The sequence below is a fragment of the Thamnophis sirtalis genome, unplaced genomic scaffold (genome assembly GCF_051295495.1).
Source record: "Thamnophis sirtalis isolate CommonGarterSnake01/CBP01778 unplaced genomic scaffold, rThaSir2_p1.2 scaffold_14, whole genome shotgun sequence".
Taxonomy (NCBI): domain Eukaryota; kingdom Metazoa; phylum Chordata; class Lepidosauria; order Squamata; family Natricidae; genus Thamnophis; species Thamnophis sirtalis.
In genome coordinates, this window is record NW_028261394.1 from 4,366,862 (window position 1) to 4,386,167 (window position 19,306).

General features: G+C 47.6%; 1 protein-coding gene across 1 annotated transcript in view; it reads right to left on the reverse strand.

Annotated features, from left to right (window-relative positions):
• Window positions 1–3,010: 3,010 nt before the first annotated feature.
• Window positions 3,011–19,306, reverse strand: part of RADIL (Rap associating with DIL domain) — a gene marked incomplete in the record, with an annotated part of 46,411 nt that continues 30,115 nt past the window's right edge. Inside the window, 9 exon segments of the mRNA XM_087728724.1 lie at window positions 3,011–4,646; window positions 6,472–6,611; window positions 7,832–7,971; window positions 9,550–9,967; window positions 11,048–11,238; window positions 12,223–12,376; window positions 13,379–13,551; window positions 13,742–13,979; window positions 15,781–15,893. Of these exon segments, the coding sequence (XP_087584850.1) occupies window positions 4,538–4,646; window positions 6,472–6,611; window positions 7,832–7,971; window positions 9,550–9,967; window positions 11,048–11,238; window positions 12,223–12,376; window positions 13,379–13,551; window positions 13,742–13,979; window positions 15,781–15,893 (1,676 nt within the window).

Below are 19,306 nucleotides of genomic sequence, written 5' to 3' on the forward strand. Positions count from 1 at the left end.
CCACCCTCAAAACGCAGAGCTGATTAAGAAATACGAAACGAGAAGGTGGGTTTCTTCCTTCATTCTTCCAAGTCAGAGATTTCACATTCTCTGGAAAAAGGAGTGACAACCTCCATTTCCACACCTCAACTTTCAGGAATTGGTGGTGGAGTTTGCCTGGACAGAGCCATTAAATGGTTTGTGGCAAGGGTCTCCCACCTTGGAGACTTGTGGACTTCAACTCCCAGAATTCCTCAGCCAGCCAGGAATTCTGGGAGTTGAAGTCTCCCAAGTCGCCAAGTTTGGAGATCCTAAATAGAACAGAAAAGAACAATGGAATGAAGAAGAGAATAGGAGTTTAGAATAGAATAGAATTAGAATAGAACAGAACAATGGAATGAAGAATAGAATAGAAGTTTAGAATAGAATTAGAATAGAACAGAACAATGGAATGAAGAATAGAATAGGAGTTTAGAATCGAATCGAATTAGAATAGAACAGAACAATGGAATGAAGAATAAAATAGGAGTTTAGAATCGAATAGAATTAGAATAGAACAGAACAATGGAATGAAGAATAAAATAGGAGTTTAGAATAGAACAGAACAATGGAATGAAGAATAAAATAGTTTAGAATAGAATAGAATTAGAATAGAACAATGGAATGAATAGGAGTTTAGAATAGAATTCGAATAGAACAGAACAATGGAATGAAGAATAGCAGTTTAGAATAGAATAGAATTAGAATAGAACAGAACAATGGAATGAAGAATAAAATAGGAGTAGAATAGAATTAGAATAGAACAATGGAATGAATAGAATAGGAGTTTAGAATAGAATTAGAACAGAACAATGGAATAAATAGAATAGGAGTTTAGAATCGAATAGAATTAGAATAGAACAACAATGAAATGAAGAATAAAATAGGACTTTAGAATAGAATTAGAATAGAACAGAGCAATGAAATAAATAGGAGTATCGAATAGAATTAGAATAGAACAACAATGAAATGAAGAATAAAATAGGACTTTAGAATAGAATTAGAATAGAACAGAACAATGAAATGAAGAATAGAATAGGAGTTTAGAATCAAATAGAATTAGAATAGAACAACAATGAAATGAAGAATAAAATAGGAGTATAGAATAGAATTAGAATAGAACAGAACAATGGAATGAAGAATAAAATAGGAGTTTAGAATCGAATAGAATTAGAATAGAACAGAACAATGAAATGAAGAATAAAATAGGAGTTTAGAGTCGAGTAGAATTAGAATAGAACAGAACAATGGAATGAAGAATAGAATAGGAGTTTAGAACAGAACAGAACAATGGAATGAATAGGAGTTTAGAATATAACAAAGATAGAGTAGAAATAGAATACAATAAGAGAAGAAAAGAGAATAGACTAGAAGCTAGCAGAGCTGATGGATTCAATGTCTTGAGAAACATCTCTCAGCCAACTCTGGTTTCCTCCACTTCCTGCCTATCATATCACACTTTATATTCTTCCAGCGTTCCCCAACCTATCCTCCCCAGCTGCTTGAGATGGATCACCAAGCCCCCAGGTAGCATTGATTCCCCCCGCCACACCTTGAAAAATTTGGCACCTTCAAACCAGCATCTGAAAGCAAGCATCACGGCTGGGGAATGCTGACCTTTTCAATGCCACAATCTTAATTTTCTACTTCCCTGCAGTCCTTGGCGAACAGCCCAGAAAATAGTAGGTATCTAAGCAATTAAATTCCACTTTATTTCAGGAATTATTTTTCCGCAGGGTCGCCACTGGCCACGAATCCTGTCTCTCTTTTTGTCTGGGTTGGAAGCTCAGCCCGGCCTCCCTTTCGGATTGCGGAGGGACTCGGCCGGCCAGCAGGGGGCAGCACGGCCTCGCCAAAGGGGCAGCTGGCCAGCTGTTGGTCTTGGCAGCCACCGATGGTCGGAAGAGCTGAGCAATGCTCTTGGCTGTTGTTGGTCCTCAGCAATTCGAACCATCTGAGGCTCCTGAGAGGAAAATATTTGAATTTGGGTCTAGTCATAGGTGAATGTCATCACCCGCCAGGCGCTGGCCGTTGGCCTTTCAGGCGCTGGCGAAAACTCATAAAGTGAGTTCTAGCTGAGAAGCCCCCAAACAGAATGGCCTCATCAAAGCTGGTCATTTAGAAGGCAGCCTTCTGGTGCTGTACAGATTATTTTCCTACACGTTGCATCTCTGGACAGCCACTAGAGGGCAGCAGAGATTTAGTCTATTTGTGTGTGTTTCTCTGTGTGTGTATCTGCTGCTCTCTAGTGGTGATCTTGATTACTGCAGCCCAAATTTTCTATCTTACCACGTAGAGCTGTGGTGGCACAGGGATTAGATTGCAGTAGTGCAGGCTGACTCTGCTCACTGCCAACAGTTCGGTCCTCATTGGCTCACGGTTGACTCAGCCTTACGTCCTTTTGAGGTTGGTTAAATGAGGACCCAGATTGTTGGGGGCAAGAGGCTGACTCTGTAAACCACTTAGAGGGGGCAGTAAAAGCACTATGAAGCGGTATATATAAGTCTTAGTGCTATTGCCTGCCTACCTGTCCACATTCCTTCCTTCTTTCCCCCTACCAGTGCTTAGAATGCAGCATTGCAGGCTACCTCTGCCCACTGCCAGGAGTTCGATCTGTTTCCAGATTGACTCAGCCTCCCATCCTTCCGAGGTGAGTAAAATGGGGACCCAGATTGTTGGGGGCAAGAGGCTGACTCTGTAAACCGCTTAGAGAGGGCGGCAAAAGCACCTTGAAGCGGTATATAACTCTAAGTGTTCTTGCTATCTTTCTTTCTTTCTATCTCTTTCTTTTGCCTTCCTTTCCTTCCTTTTTTTCTTCCGCCCATCTCAAAGGACTCTGCGTAGCAATGCGCATCGTCAGATATGGCAGCCTTACTGGAAAACCCCATGAGATAGGCTAAGCCCATGATAGCAATAGCAATTAGACTTATATACCGCTTCATAGGCCTTTCAGGCCTCTCTAAGCGGTTTACAGAGTCCCCCACAATCCGGGTCCTCATTTCACCCACCTCGGAAGGATGGAAGGCTGAGTCAACCCTGAGCCAGTGAGATTTGAACCGCTGAACTGCAGATAACAGTCAGCTGAAGTGGCCTGCAGTACTGCACTCTACCCACTGCACCACCTCGGCAAATCTATGGAACCTGTGCCCAAAGTGGCACACGAAGCCATGTCGCCCGGCACCCACAGCCTTGCCTATTTGTCTTCTGGGTTTCTGGCACGCATGCCCGCACGGTGATCAGCCATCTTTTGCGCGCACAGCGGTGCCGAAACCCATGCTGGCTAGCTGGTTGTCGAGTGTGCGTGCATTCCAGAACCTGGAAGTTTGGCTTTTCTGGAGTGTGATCCCTTTGTGCACATGGCGGTGCCAAAAACCAGCCCGAGCATGCGTGCCAGTTAGCTGATTGTCAGGTGCGCATGTGTGCTAGAATCGGGAAGCTTGGCTTTTCCAGAGCGCGGCCCCGACGAGCACATACACACATGCGTGCATGATGTTTCCATGTAAGTGCCAAAAAGGTTTGCCACCTCTGGGCTAAGCGAAGAAAGATCAGCAGGAAAGGGGATTCATCAGACTCCCTGATCCCAACCCAGAGTTCCCGGCATGTTGCTTTTGAGAGCTGCAACCTGTTATTGCTTTCGGTTTGTCTCACGGACGATCTAAAGACAGGAATCCCGTATGCAAATAAATAAAAATATTTGCAAGAGAGAACGGCCCATTCTATTTTTGTTTAAATAGCCCATTTTCCCTTGCGTGCATAGCAACCTTCCCTTCCGACTTAACTGGAGGGTGTTTTTTTTTATATATAAAGCATCCATCTTTGGTTCCTGGCATGCAAGTATCATTTCCCAAAACCTCGTTACAAATGCCCTAATTTTGACTTTCCACACCCCAGAGCAGGCAGCTGGTTCCACACCATCCTGAGCTGAATAGAAAGAACCGTGAGGGCCAAAAGCAGAGTTGAAAGCTTCAGGGCCCACCGAGTCAGAGCAGGATGGAACTCAATACTCTACCCTTCGAGTCCATTCACTTGACCCATCGTCATTGCAGCAAAAGCCAGTTGGCCCAGGGGGCAAGCCAAGATACCTGCAACCGGTGAAGTCCTTAAGGAGGAGAAGGTCCCAAATAACCAGCTTGGGAGCCTTGCAACTTTTGGAGTATTGGAAGGGATTGTGTGGCCCAGATGGAATTCCCTACTGTAAAGCAAAGTAGAGATGGACATAATTTGCCCCAAATCCCAGTACTTTTGAGCTGCTAGAAGGTCAATTTGACATGTCCTCTTGGAAAATGCTTTGTGGTCAATCTTGGGGCACTTGGTGGAAAACCTCTGGGTCTCAAAAGAGTAGCATGGCACTGTGTCTCCCCCTCCCCAAACAGACACACAAATTGACCCATTGCAACTCCAGGCAGCCTTCGGAACGTCCCAGGGGTGTCATCTGCTGATGGATCCAACCAAGCTTACTTTGCTACCCTTGGAGCACCTTCAACGGTAGGTGAATTGCAGAAGGTAATTGGACCAGCTTTTATGGGGAAGGTGAAGAACTATAGCTGATCTTCTTGGCAACTTCCAGATCAGACTTGGCCACCAGGAAACGCAGCTTCTTCCCGCCAGATCGAATGAGGTCTACAGCGCTGAAAGAAAGAAAGGAAAAACAGCTTAAAAGGTTATAAACCATGAACTACTTAATTAATTTACAGGATAACAGAGTTGGAAAGGACCTTGTAGGTTATCTAGTACAACCCTCCACCCAATTAGGAGACCCTACACCACTTCTGGCAGTCTAGTCTCTTCTTGAAAGCCTCCTGGGATGAAGCTCCCACAACTTCCAGAGGTAACTTTTGCTCCATGGATTGATTGTTCTCATTGTCAGAAAAATTGTCCTTATTTCTAGGTTGAATCTCTCCTTGTTCAGTTTCCATCCATTATTCCTTCTCCTGCCCTCAGGTGTTTTGGAGAATAGCTTGACTCCCTCTTCTTTGTGGCAACCTCTGAGATATTGGGACACTGCTATCATGTCATCCCGAGTCCTTCTTTTCATTATACTAGCCATGCCCAGTTCCTGCAACCGTTCATCGTTATGTTTTAGCCTCCAGTCCCCTAATCATCCTGGTTGCTCTTCTCTGCACTCCTTCTAGAGTCTCCACATCCTTTTTATAGTGGGGTGACCAAAACTGGATGCAGTATTTCTAGGTGTGGTCTTACTAAGCCTTTATAGACTGGTCTTGGTACCTCCCTTGATCTTGATTGATTGATCTTCTCCCACTACTCTTTCAACATTCGTGACCGGTACCTGTGAACGCTCCAACACTGGAGGTTTTTAAGAAGAGATTGGACAACCATTTGTCTGAAATGGCATAGGGTTTCCTGCTTGAGCAGGGGGTAGGGGTTGGACTAGAAGACCTCCAAGGTCCCTTCCAACTCTGCCATTCTGTTATCTGAATGTAGGATGGAATCGCACCAAATAAATGCTCCAGAAATCTGCAAGTTCTGCCTGAAATAGGAAGATACTCTATCTGTAAGGTGCATTATGAAAATTGAATTATGCTGTGTGTGGATCTTCCATATACAGATTTTGATTTTCTTCACGTTTAGCCCAGGAAATAAGAAATCACACCCCCAAATCTGAGATTTGTAAGGCGTTCAATAGTTCTACTGGAGGGAAAGGAAGTTAAAACCAACATCCTGTAGCAAGGGCGGACCTGGGATAGCGCGCTGCCCTTGAAGAGCATCCGGCGACTTCAGCTAGTCCAGAATGCGGCCGCGCGAGTGATTGTGGGCGCACCGCGGTTCGCCCACATAGCACCTATCCTCCGCGAGCTGCGCTGGCTACCTGTTGATCTCCAGGTGCGCTTCAAGGTGCTACTTACCATCCATAAATCTCTCCATGGTAGTGGATCTGAGTACTTGAGAGACCGCCTCCTGCCGATTACCTCCTTTTGACCGATCAGATCGCACAGATTAGGCCTCCTCCGAGTTCCATCCGCCAGTCAGTGCCGACTGGCGACTACGCGGAGGAGAGCCTTCTCAGTAGCAGCTCCGACCCTTTGAAACGATCTCCCCGTGGAGATTCGCACCCTCACCACCGTCCAGACCTTTCGCACAGCCCTTAAGAACTGGCTATCCCGTCAGGCCTTGGGATAAGATTCTAATCCGCCCCACCCGAATGCTGAATGAAAGTTGTGTTTTATTGTTTTATTTTTTATTTACGCACTGTCTTGTGTTTTATCTTGCACCCCCCTTCCCATGAACTGTAAGCCGCCCTGAGTCCCCTCAGGGAAAAGGGTGGCCTATAAATAACAAATAAATTCAAAATTCTAAAATTCTAAATTGGATGGCCTCCAAAGATGTCCCAACTACAATTCCCAGAATTCTCCGTCGAAAGCCGCCTCAGAGAAGTCATTGTCGCCAATGGGCTCCTTTGTACTATAAAACCCATTGGCCTGACTTTGCCCATACCTCTGGTAATGAGAGCCAACGAGGCTCGTGCCGTTGACGGCAAGGATGCGGTCCCCAATCGAGAGTCTGCCATCGGTTGCCGCTGGACTGTCTTGGATCAAAGTCCGAATGTAGATCCCGGGAGAACTTAAAGGGGTATGCTACAAGGCAAGAAGAAGAAGAGCAAGAAGAAGATGGGTGAATCCTGGTATAGTAGGTGAACCACAAGCAGAGTAGCGAAGAGAGAGAGAGAAACCTCAGGAGTTCATTGTTGAAAAGTTCCAGATCCAGCTGTCAACTTGTAAAGTGTTTCTGTGCCCCTTATCAAGTTGACGCTGAGGGGAGGGAGAATTCCATGCATACCTTCGGATATCAGATTTCTACAACAGGCGTGTGAGGCGAGAAAGTTCACAGCCTGCTGCAGCACCTCGGTGGTGGATGTGATTTATGACACAGACTGAGGGGAGGGGAGAAAACAGGGATAAAGTTCAGACGCCATTAAACGGAAATCAGTTTCGGCTCCGCAACAAAAAATGACAAAATGTTGCTCCTAATAAATGACTGGATTTCTTTTGAACTTTTGTCTCGAGGCTCATGATTTAATCAGGGCATCTTTTGGAAACTTCACACCATCCTTGTTTCCTAAAACAGATGTTTTTGGAGTCCTTCCTCAATCCAGATGTCTATGGAGATTCTCAGTCATCCAAACCCTGGTTTAGTCAACGTAACTAACTTGGCAGGCTGGATTGCTGCCAAGGTTTGTCGGACTTGCTGCCAAAGTCCTTATCTGTTTGTTTGCTTGGCTTTCAGCCACTGAGATTCTGGTCTTGTTATTAAAGGACATTCTAATTAAGCTTGTCTTGGCTTTTGTTACTGGACGGAGGAGGGGGTCAAAACAGGAGCATATCAACCTTGGCTCCAGCAGGCCGGGGGGCTTGTGAAATATCCAGCCCCACGGTAACTGTGAATGTTGTGTATTTTAAAGTGTTGTTTTGTTTATTTATCCCCTTCCCTTGTTTATTGTAAGCCGCCCGGAGTCCTTCGGGAGTGGGCGGCATACAAGACCAATAAACTCAAACTCAACTCAACTCCTGAAAGCTACTCTTTGCCGTCTTGATTACGAAAGAGGCTTCATACCACATCTCCCAGAACAGTGGTCACCTACTGGTGGTCCGTGGATCACTAGTGGTCCGCAAGAAAATTTTGGCGGTCTGGAGAAAAATTATTTGCAATTTTTTTATATTGCACTGAATCAGGGGGTCCTCAAACTATGGCCCCTGGGACAGATACGTGCAATGGATACGCGGGATTTAAAACAATGAGTTTAGTAGCCCCCGAGGTCCGAAAGGTTGGGGACCCCTGCCCCAGAAGACCTACTCACCAAACCATCAATCAGTCCCATCCCCAAACCGATGGGCCCCTTTTCCAGCTCCACCACGAAGACGTAGCAAAAATCGTCGGTGGCCGAGCTGCGATTCGAAGAAGCCGGAGTGGGAAAGTCGTAGGGCGCGGGAGACGATCCTGAGGCCAAGGAGAGGGGGGGAAAAAATCACACACAACCCGATTGTACTTTTTTCAACATCGCACGCTGTTCGTCACTGCCTTCTCCTTCCGTCAACCATTCCTCCCCAAGCTGGATCTCGCTGGGTTTTCCAACCTGCATAATCATCGCTGGGAATGTTGGGATTTTGCTCCAACGCCCCCGGAGGGTTGGAGAGAGTCGCGTTCAATTCTTAGCATTTCTTTTTTAACGTTTCTAGTCCCCCCACTTTTGTCCTACCATGATGGATCCGGCTGCTTCAGGCGCAATTAGCACAGTGGGATACAGAGTACAACGCCTCCCCCAACCCCCAACCCCCGCTTAAAGTGGCCCAAAGCGCTAAAGAAACATCAGCCCAGCAATTTTTATAAAAGCCAGCAGCAGGCAATTATCACCCCTGTAATAATGCCAGAAAGAAAGCATGCCTAAATTAAACCATATTTGCTTGCTCCCCCAAAGCATCACAATCTTGCCACATTGCTGGAAAAGCGTTAAAAATGCTGGTTGTTTTCTTGCAGGTGATCCATTATCTAACCTCTGATGAGGTTACCTGGTTGGGTCATGAAACATCTGCAAGTAAACAACCAAGATCAGAGAGCACCAAGGACCCCACAGTCCTCCTCCTCCTCCTCCTCCTCCTCCTCCTCCTCTCTGCAAACCCTACTCTGTTCCAGCACTGATGATGTTACCTAGTTGGGTAATGAAACGTCTGCAAGAAAACAATGACGCTCAGAGAGCAGCAAGGACCCCAGTCCTCCTCCTTTCTGCAAATCCCACTCCCTTCCAGCACTGATGATGTTACCTAGTTGGGTCATGAAACATCTGCAAGAAAACAAGCTCAGAGAGCACCAAGGACTCCACAGTCCTCCTCCTCCTCTCCACAAACCCCACTCCCTTCTAACACTGGTGATGATACCTAGTTGAAACATCTGCAAGAAGACAACCAAGCTCAGAGAGCACCAAGGACCCCACGGTCGTCGTCGTCGTCCTCCTCCTCCTCCTCTCTGCAAACCCTACTCCCTTCCAGCACTGATGATGTTACCTAGTTGGGTCATGAAACATCTGCATAGAGCCAAGGTGGCGCAGTGGTTAAATGCAGCACAGCAGGCAACTTCAGCTGACTGCAGTTCTGCAGTTCAGCTGTTCAAATCTCACCGGCTCAGGGTTGACTCAGCCTTCCATCCTTCCGAGGTGGGTAAAATGAGGACCCGGATTGTTGTTGGGGGCAATATCTGACTCTGTAAACCGCTTAGAGAGGGCTGAAAGCCCTATGAAGCAGTATATAAGTCTAACTGCTATGGCTATTGCAAGAAAACAAGCTCAGAGAGCACCAAGGACTCCACAGTCCTCCTCCTCCTCTCCACAAACCCACCTCCCTTCTAACACTGATGATGATACCTAGTTGAAACATCTGCAAGAAAACAACCAAGCTCAGAGAGCACCAAGGACCCTTCATTTCAACCAAATGTTCTCCGTTATTGGTTTCCTTTCAACCGTTTCCTCATCTGGAAGGTCAAACCGTTCGCCTTCCAACCCTGATTAACAATCCTCCTTCGTACCTTCCTGGGTTGGGGTTTTGGCGCCGTTGAGTCCGTTTCTCCGAGACTCTGGGATGTCCTTCCCAGGTGTAGCTTCTGGGGACAATTCCAGGCCGATGGAGTCAAAGATCAGAGGTGTGTTAGGCGGAGTCAACAAACAGGAGGAGTCCGCAGACACCGTGACTGGCTTGGTCCCATTCTTCCCCTTCGGTCTCTCAAGTTGCTGCTGTTGGAGAGTGTTGGGTAGCTGCGTCTCACAAGTCCCATAATTTGAGGTGGACATGTTGGTACCAGTCACCTGGGAGACGTTCTCCTCCCTCTTCGGCTTCTCACCGTTCATCGTCCTCCTGGCATTTGTCCAGTCAAAGGCGCTCTCAACCGACCCAACTATTGTCTCAGACTCCGCTGGGGGTGTCGCTTGGCAGCTGACCGTTTCAGTCTTTAAGAAGAAAGTAAGAAAGCAAAGAAAAATATCAGGTTCCAGAAACCAAGAACGACACGTTGAGGCTCTTCCAAGCAGTTCCCTTTATTGTTCCTCACCTATAGACAGAATCTTGCCAGAGTGAAGCAAGCATTTGCATCAATAAAGGTGATGAGAACCTCTAAAGAGGAGCCGCCTTAACTCTCTTCCTCCCAACCAAACTATCTAAACTCCACTGTCTCTTATCCCTCTGGAATACAGTGTTGTGGCCCGCAGAGTCGGACAGTGAGGAGGTTGGGGAGGAACAGGGGGCAGTCCTGGGGGCTGAGGAAAGCTCAGACAAGGGCTCTGCGTCGGAGGCAGAGAGGGAGCTAGACAGCAGTGAGGCAGAGGAGCAGCTGGAGCCTGTTCCTAGTGTGTGAATGCGCAGAGCTGCCTAAAGACAAGAACAACTAAGAAAGCAGAGTTGACTTGGGAGTAAAGCCACACCTTGGAGGAGATTGGCCCCTCCCGTAGGAAACAAAAGAGGAGCGAATGTGGAGGGGGCTTTCGCAGGAAACAATTCATTCCTTTGGTCGTTTCAAGAGTGGAAAGTTCTGTTTCTGACTATAAGAGACTCTGTGCCAAGTGTTGCCTTGCCCTGCATTTAAAAACTAGTTATCTGGCAGTTCTCCGAGCGAGATAAGGTTCGTGTGGATAAATATTCCTCGGAAAGACTGTTTGCTAAAGCCTTGCTGACTGTGAAGGAAAGGAATTCACAGTCGTGTAAATAAAAGGGGTTTCGCTTGGACCAAGACTCTGCTTCTTGCTTTTTGAGGAAGCCTGGGTCAGAACATACAGCCTTTCCCTCCTGGGAATCCAGATCCACATTCCACCACCACCCCAAAAAAATATTCTTCCCCTTTGAAAAGATAACGTGATGTTTTCCATCCCACGTTAGGACACGTCCCACATTATCCTTCAACCCAGCTTAACTCAAAAGGAAACCACACTCGGATATAAAACTGACCCGCACTGTGGTGAACTCTGCAGACAAACCAAGCCAGGATTTTTGGAATGCATCCCGTTTTTAAAGGGTGGGATTGGGGGGGGGGATACCTTTGGGGTCTCTGCTTCCAGAGAGTCGCTGGAGTGCGGGCTTTTGCTGCGTAGGCTCCACAGGAAATGGCGGATGTACAGAAGATGCCGGTAGACGTTGTCATCGAGATGATCGGTCTCCAGGTCCACCTTGAACCCACCGGTGGGCAGCATGATGGGGGGATGGTTATCAAAAGATTCCAGAATGTCATCTGCAAGGGAGACCCCACCCCACCCCCCCATATCCAACCATTTAGTTTCAATCTGTGCTTGGATCCACATTCTTCCTGGATTACGCGGGGTAAAACCAGTAGTGGGATTCAAATTTATTTATTTATTATTTATTTGTTTATTATTAAAATTTATATGCTGCCCAATCCCGAAGGACTCCGGGCGGCTTACAAAAGAAGAAAAAGAGGTGTGGTAGAGGGGGAGGGGAAGTAGGGTAGAGGGGAATGATGGAGGGAAGATGGAAAGTTGGAGGGGGGCGAAAGAAAGGGTATATGGAGGGTCGAAGAAGTACATTGGGTTTTTATTTTGGGGGGTATTATTGACAAGAGGAATGGCTGTGTTTATTGTTTAATGTTATATGGCCCCGGTTCTGCACAGTATATATGTGACTGTAAGAAAATGGAAAATAAAACTATCTATGTAGAAAAGAAGAAAAAGAGAAATAAAAAAAAATAAAAAAAGATAAAATCACAAAACTACATGCATTTCGATGTAAACCGCCCGGAGTCCTCCGGGATTGGGCGGCCTATAAATCGATTTAATAAATAAATAAATAAATAAAATTCTAACCGGGGCTGGACCTCAACAATGAGGTCAACAGCCCCAGGCTTGCCAGAACAGCCAGGTTTTTACAGCTTTTCTGAAGGCGGTGGTTAAATGATTTAACCACCGGATCTCTGCCCTAATGACCCGCTGGGTAGGCGTGGCTTGGTGGTCACGTGACTGGGTGGGCGTGGCCAACTCAACACCGCTGTCCTACGGTCCCCCTTTATTCGTACCCATGTCCTGCGTTCACGTCGTTTATATTTACACCTGCTATCTTGTACACATTTCACAAACTAACGCATACAAAATACAAATGCAAGAAACAGGAAATCTGGTGGCCGCTTGAAAAAAAACACCTTTGTTCCAGTTTCTGTGGGGTTTTTTTTCCCAGGCCAGACGCAGAACATCGGAAGCCTCACCTGTCCTCACAGCTGCCAGAGCATCGCCGTTGCCAGGCTGCCAAGCAGGGACACACCCCATGGCAGAAGAAGACGTCTGGTATTGGGTCAAGATGTGACTGAGCTGCGCCGGGTTCAAGGCAGGGAACTCGCTTCTCAAGACGGGCCAGGACATCTGAGCGAAGAAAGGAAGACTCAAGTATGCTCTCTTTTTAAAATAAATAAAACTCTATTTATTTCTTCTTCTTTTTTTGCAGATTTTTTAAAATTATTTTTCCCCTTTCTACAACACCTTACAGTCACTACATCAACATTGTTATGTCATACCTGTACATGTATATAATATTTCGCTTCTATATTTACACACCTTTATACACAGTTCTATATATATTTATATATATATTGTTTCTTTGGCTTAATTAATTTTATTCCTGTTTTGCAGCCATGTGCACCAATAGTTCCAAATTTCATAATATTCTGACTCTTATCTTTTAATTTCAGTGTTAATTTGTCCATCTCTGCACAATCCAGTTTTTTTATCACTAATTCATCCGAGGGGATATTATTTTGTTTCCAGCATTGGGCAAATGCTATTCTAGCTGTAGTTAGCAGATATGTGTTAATATGTACTTAATTTTCTTTGTATATATTTCCCTTTGATTATTCCCAGTAGAAAGATTTTTTTTTTGGCGCAGTGGTTAGGGTGCAGCACTGCAGGCCACTTCAGCTGACTGTTATCAGCAGTTCAATAGCAATAGCAGTAGACTTATATACCGCTTCATAGGCCTTTCAGCCCTCTCTAAGCGGTTTACAGAGAGTCAGCATATCGGCCCCAACAACAATCCGGGTCCTCATTTTACCCACCTCGAAAGGATGGAAGGCTGAGTCAACCCTGAGCCGGTGAGATTTGAACCGCTGAACTGCTGATCTAGCAGTAGCCTGCAGTGCTGCATTTAACCACTGCGCCACCTCGGCTTCAGCAGTTCTAATCTCACCGGCTCAGGGTTGACTCAGCCTTCCATCCTTCCGAGGTGGGTGAAATGAGGACCCAGACTGTGGGGGCGATATGCTGACTCTGTAAACCTCCACTATCTTCAGCAGCTTCTCGGTCGTGAGCTGATCCGGGCCTTCCAAATCCGCCATGCAAAACTCACCCCGGTGCCTCCTGTAGACTCACCTGCAGCAGCTGAGAATTGGGCATGGCTAACAGGCTGGCCACGCTGCAGAGTTTGGCGAAGAACTGGTCTGCTAGAGGCCCCAGGCCCACGCTCTGGGCCCACTCCAGAAGGAGACGCACGGCGGCCCTTATCCTGACCCCTTTTGACCAGTGGAAACAGCCCAGAGAGGAACCTGGACACGAGAGAGCAAGGACAGGAGTGGATCATCCACATCTGGCTGACGTATTTCTAGAGTCCTTCCATCTTTGCAGGAGGGAAAAGAGATCTTTCATTGCAGGGGAGACAGGCAGCGCCCCATGGTTTAGTGAGTCCCCCACGCCAGGATAAACCAACTGTCCCCGCCTTGGGGGAAAGCCGCTCACCTTTTTCCATGAGCTGGTTGAAGAGGAGGGTGTTGGAGAAGAAGAAGAGGTAGGCGAACATCTGGGAGGCGACTTCAGGGTGGACGTCGTACTGATGGAGAAGATCTAGGGCGGCTTGGTAAATCGACACCACTTTGTGGATTTCCTCGGGCAACGGGGGCGAGGAGAGCCAACCGTCGCGGCCTTCACTTTGGAAGGGGTTGCACTCCAACAACGGGGGCAGAGCCACATAGAGAGACTGTGAAAGAAGGACAGAGAGAAGAAGGAGAAGGAGGAGGAGAGGAGGAGGAGGAGGAGGAGGAGGAGGAGGAAGAAGAAGAAGAAGAAGAAGAAGAAGAAGAAGAAGAAGAAGAAGAAGAAGAAGAAGAAGAAGAAGAAGAAGAAGAAGAAGAAGAAGAAGAACGAGAAACAGGAGGCGTTGAACTGGATGGGGAGACTAAAACATATGAAGAAAGATTGCAGGAACTGGGCATGACTAGTTTAATGAAAAGAAGGACCAGGGGTAACATGGTAGCAGTCTTCCAGTATTTGAGGGGCTGCCCCAAAGAAGAGGGAGTCAAGCTATTCTCCAAGGCACCTGAGGGCAGGACAAGAAGCAATGGGGGGAAACTGATCAAGGAGAGAAGCAACTTAGAACTAAGGAGAAACTTCCTAAGGGTGAGGACAATTAATCAGCTTGTCTCCAGAAGTTGTGGGTGCTCCATCAACGGAGGTTTTTTTAAGAAGAGACTGGACAGCCACTTGTCTGAAATGGTTATAGGGTCCCCTGCTTGAGCAGGGGGCTGGACTAGAAGACCTCCAAGGTCCCTTTCCAGCTCTATTCAGGTATATGCCAAGGTGGACCCTGAGGAGACACCCTTCCTGAGTTCCAGGTGGGCAGCAGCTGAGTTTTCCCATCTGGGTCTTGCTCTAAGCCACACACAGACACACACAGCCACACACACATACACACACACACACACAGACACACGTCTCCTGATCTTATTTGTTTCTGCACGGAGGAAAAACACATTTAAGCCTTGTTGTTGTTGTTGTTTAATGGAGCAGTTGGCTCCTCTCCCCTGCTCTCTTCAAACTGACCAACTCCCGGCTAACATCTGGATTGCAAATTCCTCGGAGAGGGCCCTTTCCCCCCGTCCCGTCTCTCGCTTTGCATTCCTGCTATGCGGCAAAAAATGTTGGTCGGAGGCCCTTCCAGAGCGTGTCAGAATGTGCTCGCAACTCTGCGCTGCCCTCTCTCTCCCTGCCCCCCCTCCCCCCCCATCAGCAGAAGGACGGAATCTCCGGCCTCCCTCGGAAGAAGGGGGGGGAGGAAGAAAACCCCAAACAGAAGAGGCTGTGTGCAAGGGGGGAAGAAAGGAAACAGCTGTCTGAAGGACAGGGTGACGTTTCCCCACCACCACCAAGAAGGAACTCGAACCATTTCAGGGATTGACTCCCAGCATGGCGGGTGGGTGGGGAGACGGGAGCCTCCCCCAGCTTGGAAAGCGGCCCAGATGTTCCTCCTTTTGCCAAGGCCTTAGTCTCCCTTCCCTCCCTTCTTTCCTTCGGGTATACAATGTCCCTTTTCCCAACAGCCCTGTTCTCCAAGGCAGCAACTGGGGGGGTTCGTTGGCAGTCCGGGGGGGAAATTTTGGTGGTCCGCGGGAAAATTAATTGCATTTTTTTATATTGCACTAAATCAGGGCTCCTCAAATGGCCCCCGTTTCTGGAACTTCTTGGAGGCCCATCTTTTCGCCCTCCCAGACCCTCTGTGAGGGCCTGCACTTAACCCGGCATGATGAACGGGCTGTGTGGAGACTCCTGGAGGGGAGGGAGGGGCGAGGCCAGCCAGTCCAGTCCTTGTAAGCACCGGTTCGGCGAACCAGGTGCAAAATGAGCATCTGGTTCGACACTTTAGGGAGAAAGGTAGTCTCAACATGGACTTGGTATCTCCTCCCCCTTCCTGTTTTAGCTAACGATTTAGCTGGGAAGGAGGATTTGGTGAAAAAAATCCCCATTTCTCCTTGCTCCCGGGAGCCAGGTTTGGATTGATGTACCTTGGAGATGTAGTAAACGCACTGCTGAAAGGTGTACATGATGACTTCCTCCAGAACCGTCATGGCTTCCTCACTGGCTGTGATGGTCAAGGAGAAGAGGGATTCCTTAGATCCTGAGAAAGAGAAAAGACACGACCCCTATGTGGAGATTTCGGAAAGCACTGGCTTTCTGGATCAGTCCAGCTCAACTCAGAAACTCCCTCCCTCTCTCTTCTCTCTCTTATCCATCCACCTCTCTGTCCTCCGTCCTTCCCTTCCTTCCTTCCTTCCTTCCTTCCTTCCTTCCTTCCTTCCTTCCTTCCTTCCTTCCTTCCTTCCTTCCTTCCTTCCTTCCTTCCTTCCTTCTTCCTCAGTCAGTCAGTCCTTCAAAAGAGGAAGGGAACAATTCCGTATCATTCTTCCTCCCTTCCTCCATCCCATCTACCTTCCTCTCTCCTCCCTCCCTCCCTATCTTCTTTCCTTTCTTCCTCCCTTCCTCCATCCACTCCACATCCCTCCCTTCTGATTAACGGTGTTGGAAGGGACCTTCAAGGTCCTCCAGTCCAGCCCCCTGCTCAAGCAGAAGACCCTGGGCCATTTTGGACTGTCTGTTGTCTTCTTTAAAAGCTCCAGTGTTGACTAACTTACCTACCTACCTACTTTCCTCCCTCCCTCTCTCCCTCCCCCCTCTCTCTTATTCCTCTCGCCCCTCTATCATTCTGTCCTCCCTCCCTTTCTTTCTCTTTTATTCCTCCCTCCCTTTCCTTCTGTCCTTCCTTCCTCCCTCCCTCCCTCACTCTCACTCACTCACTCCTTCAAAAGAGGAAGGGAGCAATTCCTTATCAAAGCCCATTTAATGGGGTTCATTATAGCATCCTTTTTTAAAATTGGAACTCAAAGAGAAAGATTGAACTGGAAATCTCTTTGTAATGGCTTGGGAGAATGGGAAATTATTGAGTGGGGAGTACCAAATCGGGGGGGAAGAATCCAATGAAATGACATTCCAATAGAAGAGAATATCTATATTGAGAGCCGAGGTGGCGCAGTGGTTAGGGTGCAGTACTGCAGGCCACTTCAGCTGACTGTTATCTGCAGTTCAGCGGTTCAAATCTCACCGGCTCAAGGTTGACTCAGCCTTCCATCCTTCCAAGTGGGTAAAATGAGGATGCGGATTGTTGTTGGGGGCGATATGCTGACTCTGTAAACCGCTTAGAGAGGGCTGAAAGCTCTATGAAGCGGTATATGTCTAACTGCTATTGCTAACTGCTACTGCAGGCCACTTCAGCTGACTGTTATCTGCAGTTCAGCTGTTCAAATCTCACCGGCTCAAGGTTGACTTAGCCTTCCATCCTTCCGAGGTGGGTGAAATGAGGACCTGGATTGTTGTTGGGGGCAATATGCTGACTCTGTAAACCGCTTAGAGAGGGCTGAAAGCCCTAGGAAGCGGTATATAAGTCTAACTGCTATTGCTATAGCTCAGGATTGCTCAAGCTTTCTTCTTCCTGACATGCTGGCTTTCTTTTTTCTTTTGCAATTTTTTTTTATTTTTAAACATAAAAAACATTTAAAAAAATTCTCATCCATTACATACATTACATGTCATGCTGGCTTTCTACTTTTGGGGGTGGGGGGTGGGAAGGGATTGGATTGAATCCACTGACTGGAGATGAATTTTCGGTGGAATTTCATTCCCTTCCCTTGACCTTCTTCGCTGCGCTATCAGCCTGGGAACTGAGATAGGACGGAAAACATGGAAGGCATCCAGAACATGGTTTGTTTGCTCTCTCTCTCTTTTCCCTTTGGGAGGAAGCTTCAGGCAAGGAGGAGGGGGAAGAAGGAGAAGCAAGAAAGACTACTCAAGGTCAACCAGCTGAGGAATTGTCCAGCCTTCATCCAACTCAACCTCTCCTGGCCCTGGGAAATAGTTCCGTTCAACTGAGGAGGGATTTCTCTTTGGCTGGATGTCCACAAAGGAGAAAAAAGAGGGTTTGCCTTGTAGGACCATTCGTGGTCCAGCTGGTGGCCCATAAAATTGTTCCTTGGACAGCAGAGATCTCCTCAATCATTTTGTCCAGCTCTGTTTAATCACAACGGATCTCCAGGTGGGTTGCAATCAGTGGTGGGTTCCAGATCCTGGTACAACCAATACAGTGCAACGGAATTCCGGCGTCCACCATATCAATGCGCACAGCATGTGTATGCAACCTTACCTCCTGCGACGCTTCCTCGACTCTCCAGCTCCTCGGCTGCAGGCGCCGTACGCTCCATGCACGGAAGCGCCGAAGAGCTCAAATACAAGTAAGGAGGGCAGGCAGGCAGCCGAGCCCTCCGGAGCATCGTACCGGAAGGATACTCGGTGCTCCCAGCAGGCCCCGGTACACCCGTACCGGGGCCTACCGCCTACAACCCACCACAGGTTGCAATGAATGAAACCAAGAGAGACAAAGTATCTCCAATATCACTCACCGTGGTCCTTGATAGCCAAGGAAGTGGGGTTGAGGAATATTTGGAGGGCCACCAGCTTTCCCAACCCCAAGAAATGGGGGTGAAAGTCAAGTTCTACTCAAAGTCAAGTTCTACTCAACATTCTGACAGTGCGCACTGAGTGGCTACTATTTTGAGACAACCAGTGGTGGGTTGCTCTTACCATCTCTACCGGTACGCTGATCACGGTCTGTCCATGCACAAGTCTGACGTGCGCTGTGCATGCGCGGGATGTGCACAGTGCACGCATGTGCAATTCACCGTCCCTGCGACATCCAGCTGCTTGTTGGGGCGCGCGGAGGAATCGCACACTGTTCGTGCGTGAGCAGTGTGCCTTTTGGCATAAAAACAGCCTATAGAGGGTGGGCCAAATGAGCCACCGTACCGGTATACCCCTCAGCTGCTTCTGGCCACTACCGGTATGTCTATACCCGCAGCAACCCACCACTGGAGACAACCCAGGAGCAAAATGCAGTAGACGGAGGTTTTTCAAACAGTGGTTTATCTACAAGGCATAGATATATACATACACATACTAGGCAAAACCAGGCAATCCATCTATCTTCAACTATAACACAGAAGCACACACGGAGAGAGAAACTGCCCTCATAAGGCCTCCCTTATATAGACGGCTTCTTAAAGTGGCAGTAACCCTCCTGAGTCATTCTCATTTCGTCATCTCGGTTTATAGCAGTGATGGGATTCAAATAATTTAACAACCGGTTCTCTGCCCTAATGACGAACTGGGTAGGCTTGGCTCGGTGGTCATGTGACCGGGTGGGCGTGGCCAAGTCAATGTCACTCAGGTCGATGGGCGCTTCATCTTAGCTGTTACAGTGTAATGAAGGTTAATTGGAGAGACAGTTTCTGTAAGGAGAGCAATAAAGATTAGGCTAGAAACAACACCAGAATGTTTCCTTCCTGCCTTCCTTACAGAATTATCCCTGCAAAGTGGAAAAAAAAACACCAAATGAGATTTTCAACAACCGGTTCTCCGAACTGCTTAGAAAGTTAACAACCGGTTCTCCCGAATAGGTGCGAACCGGCTGAATCCCACTACTGG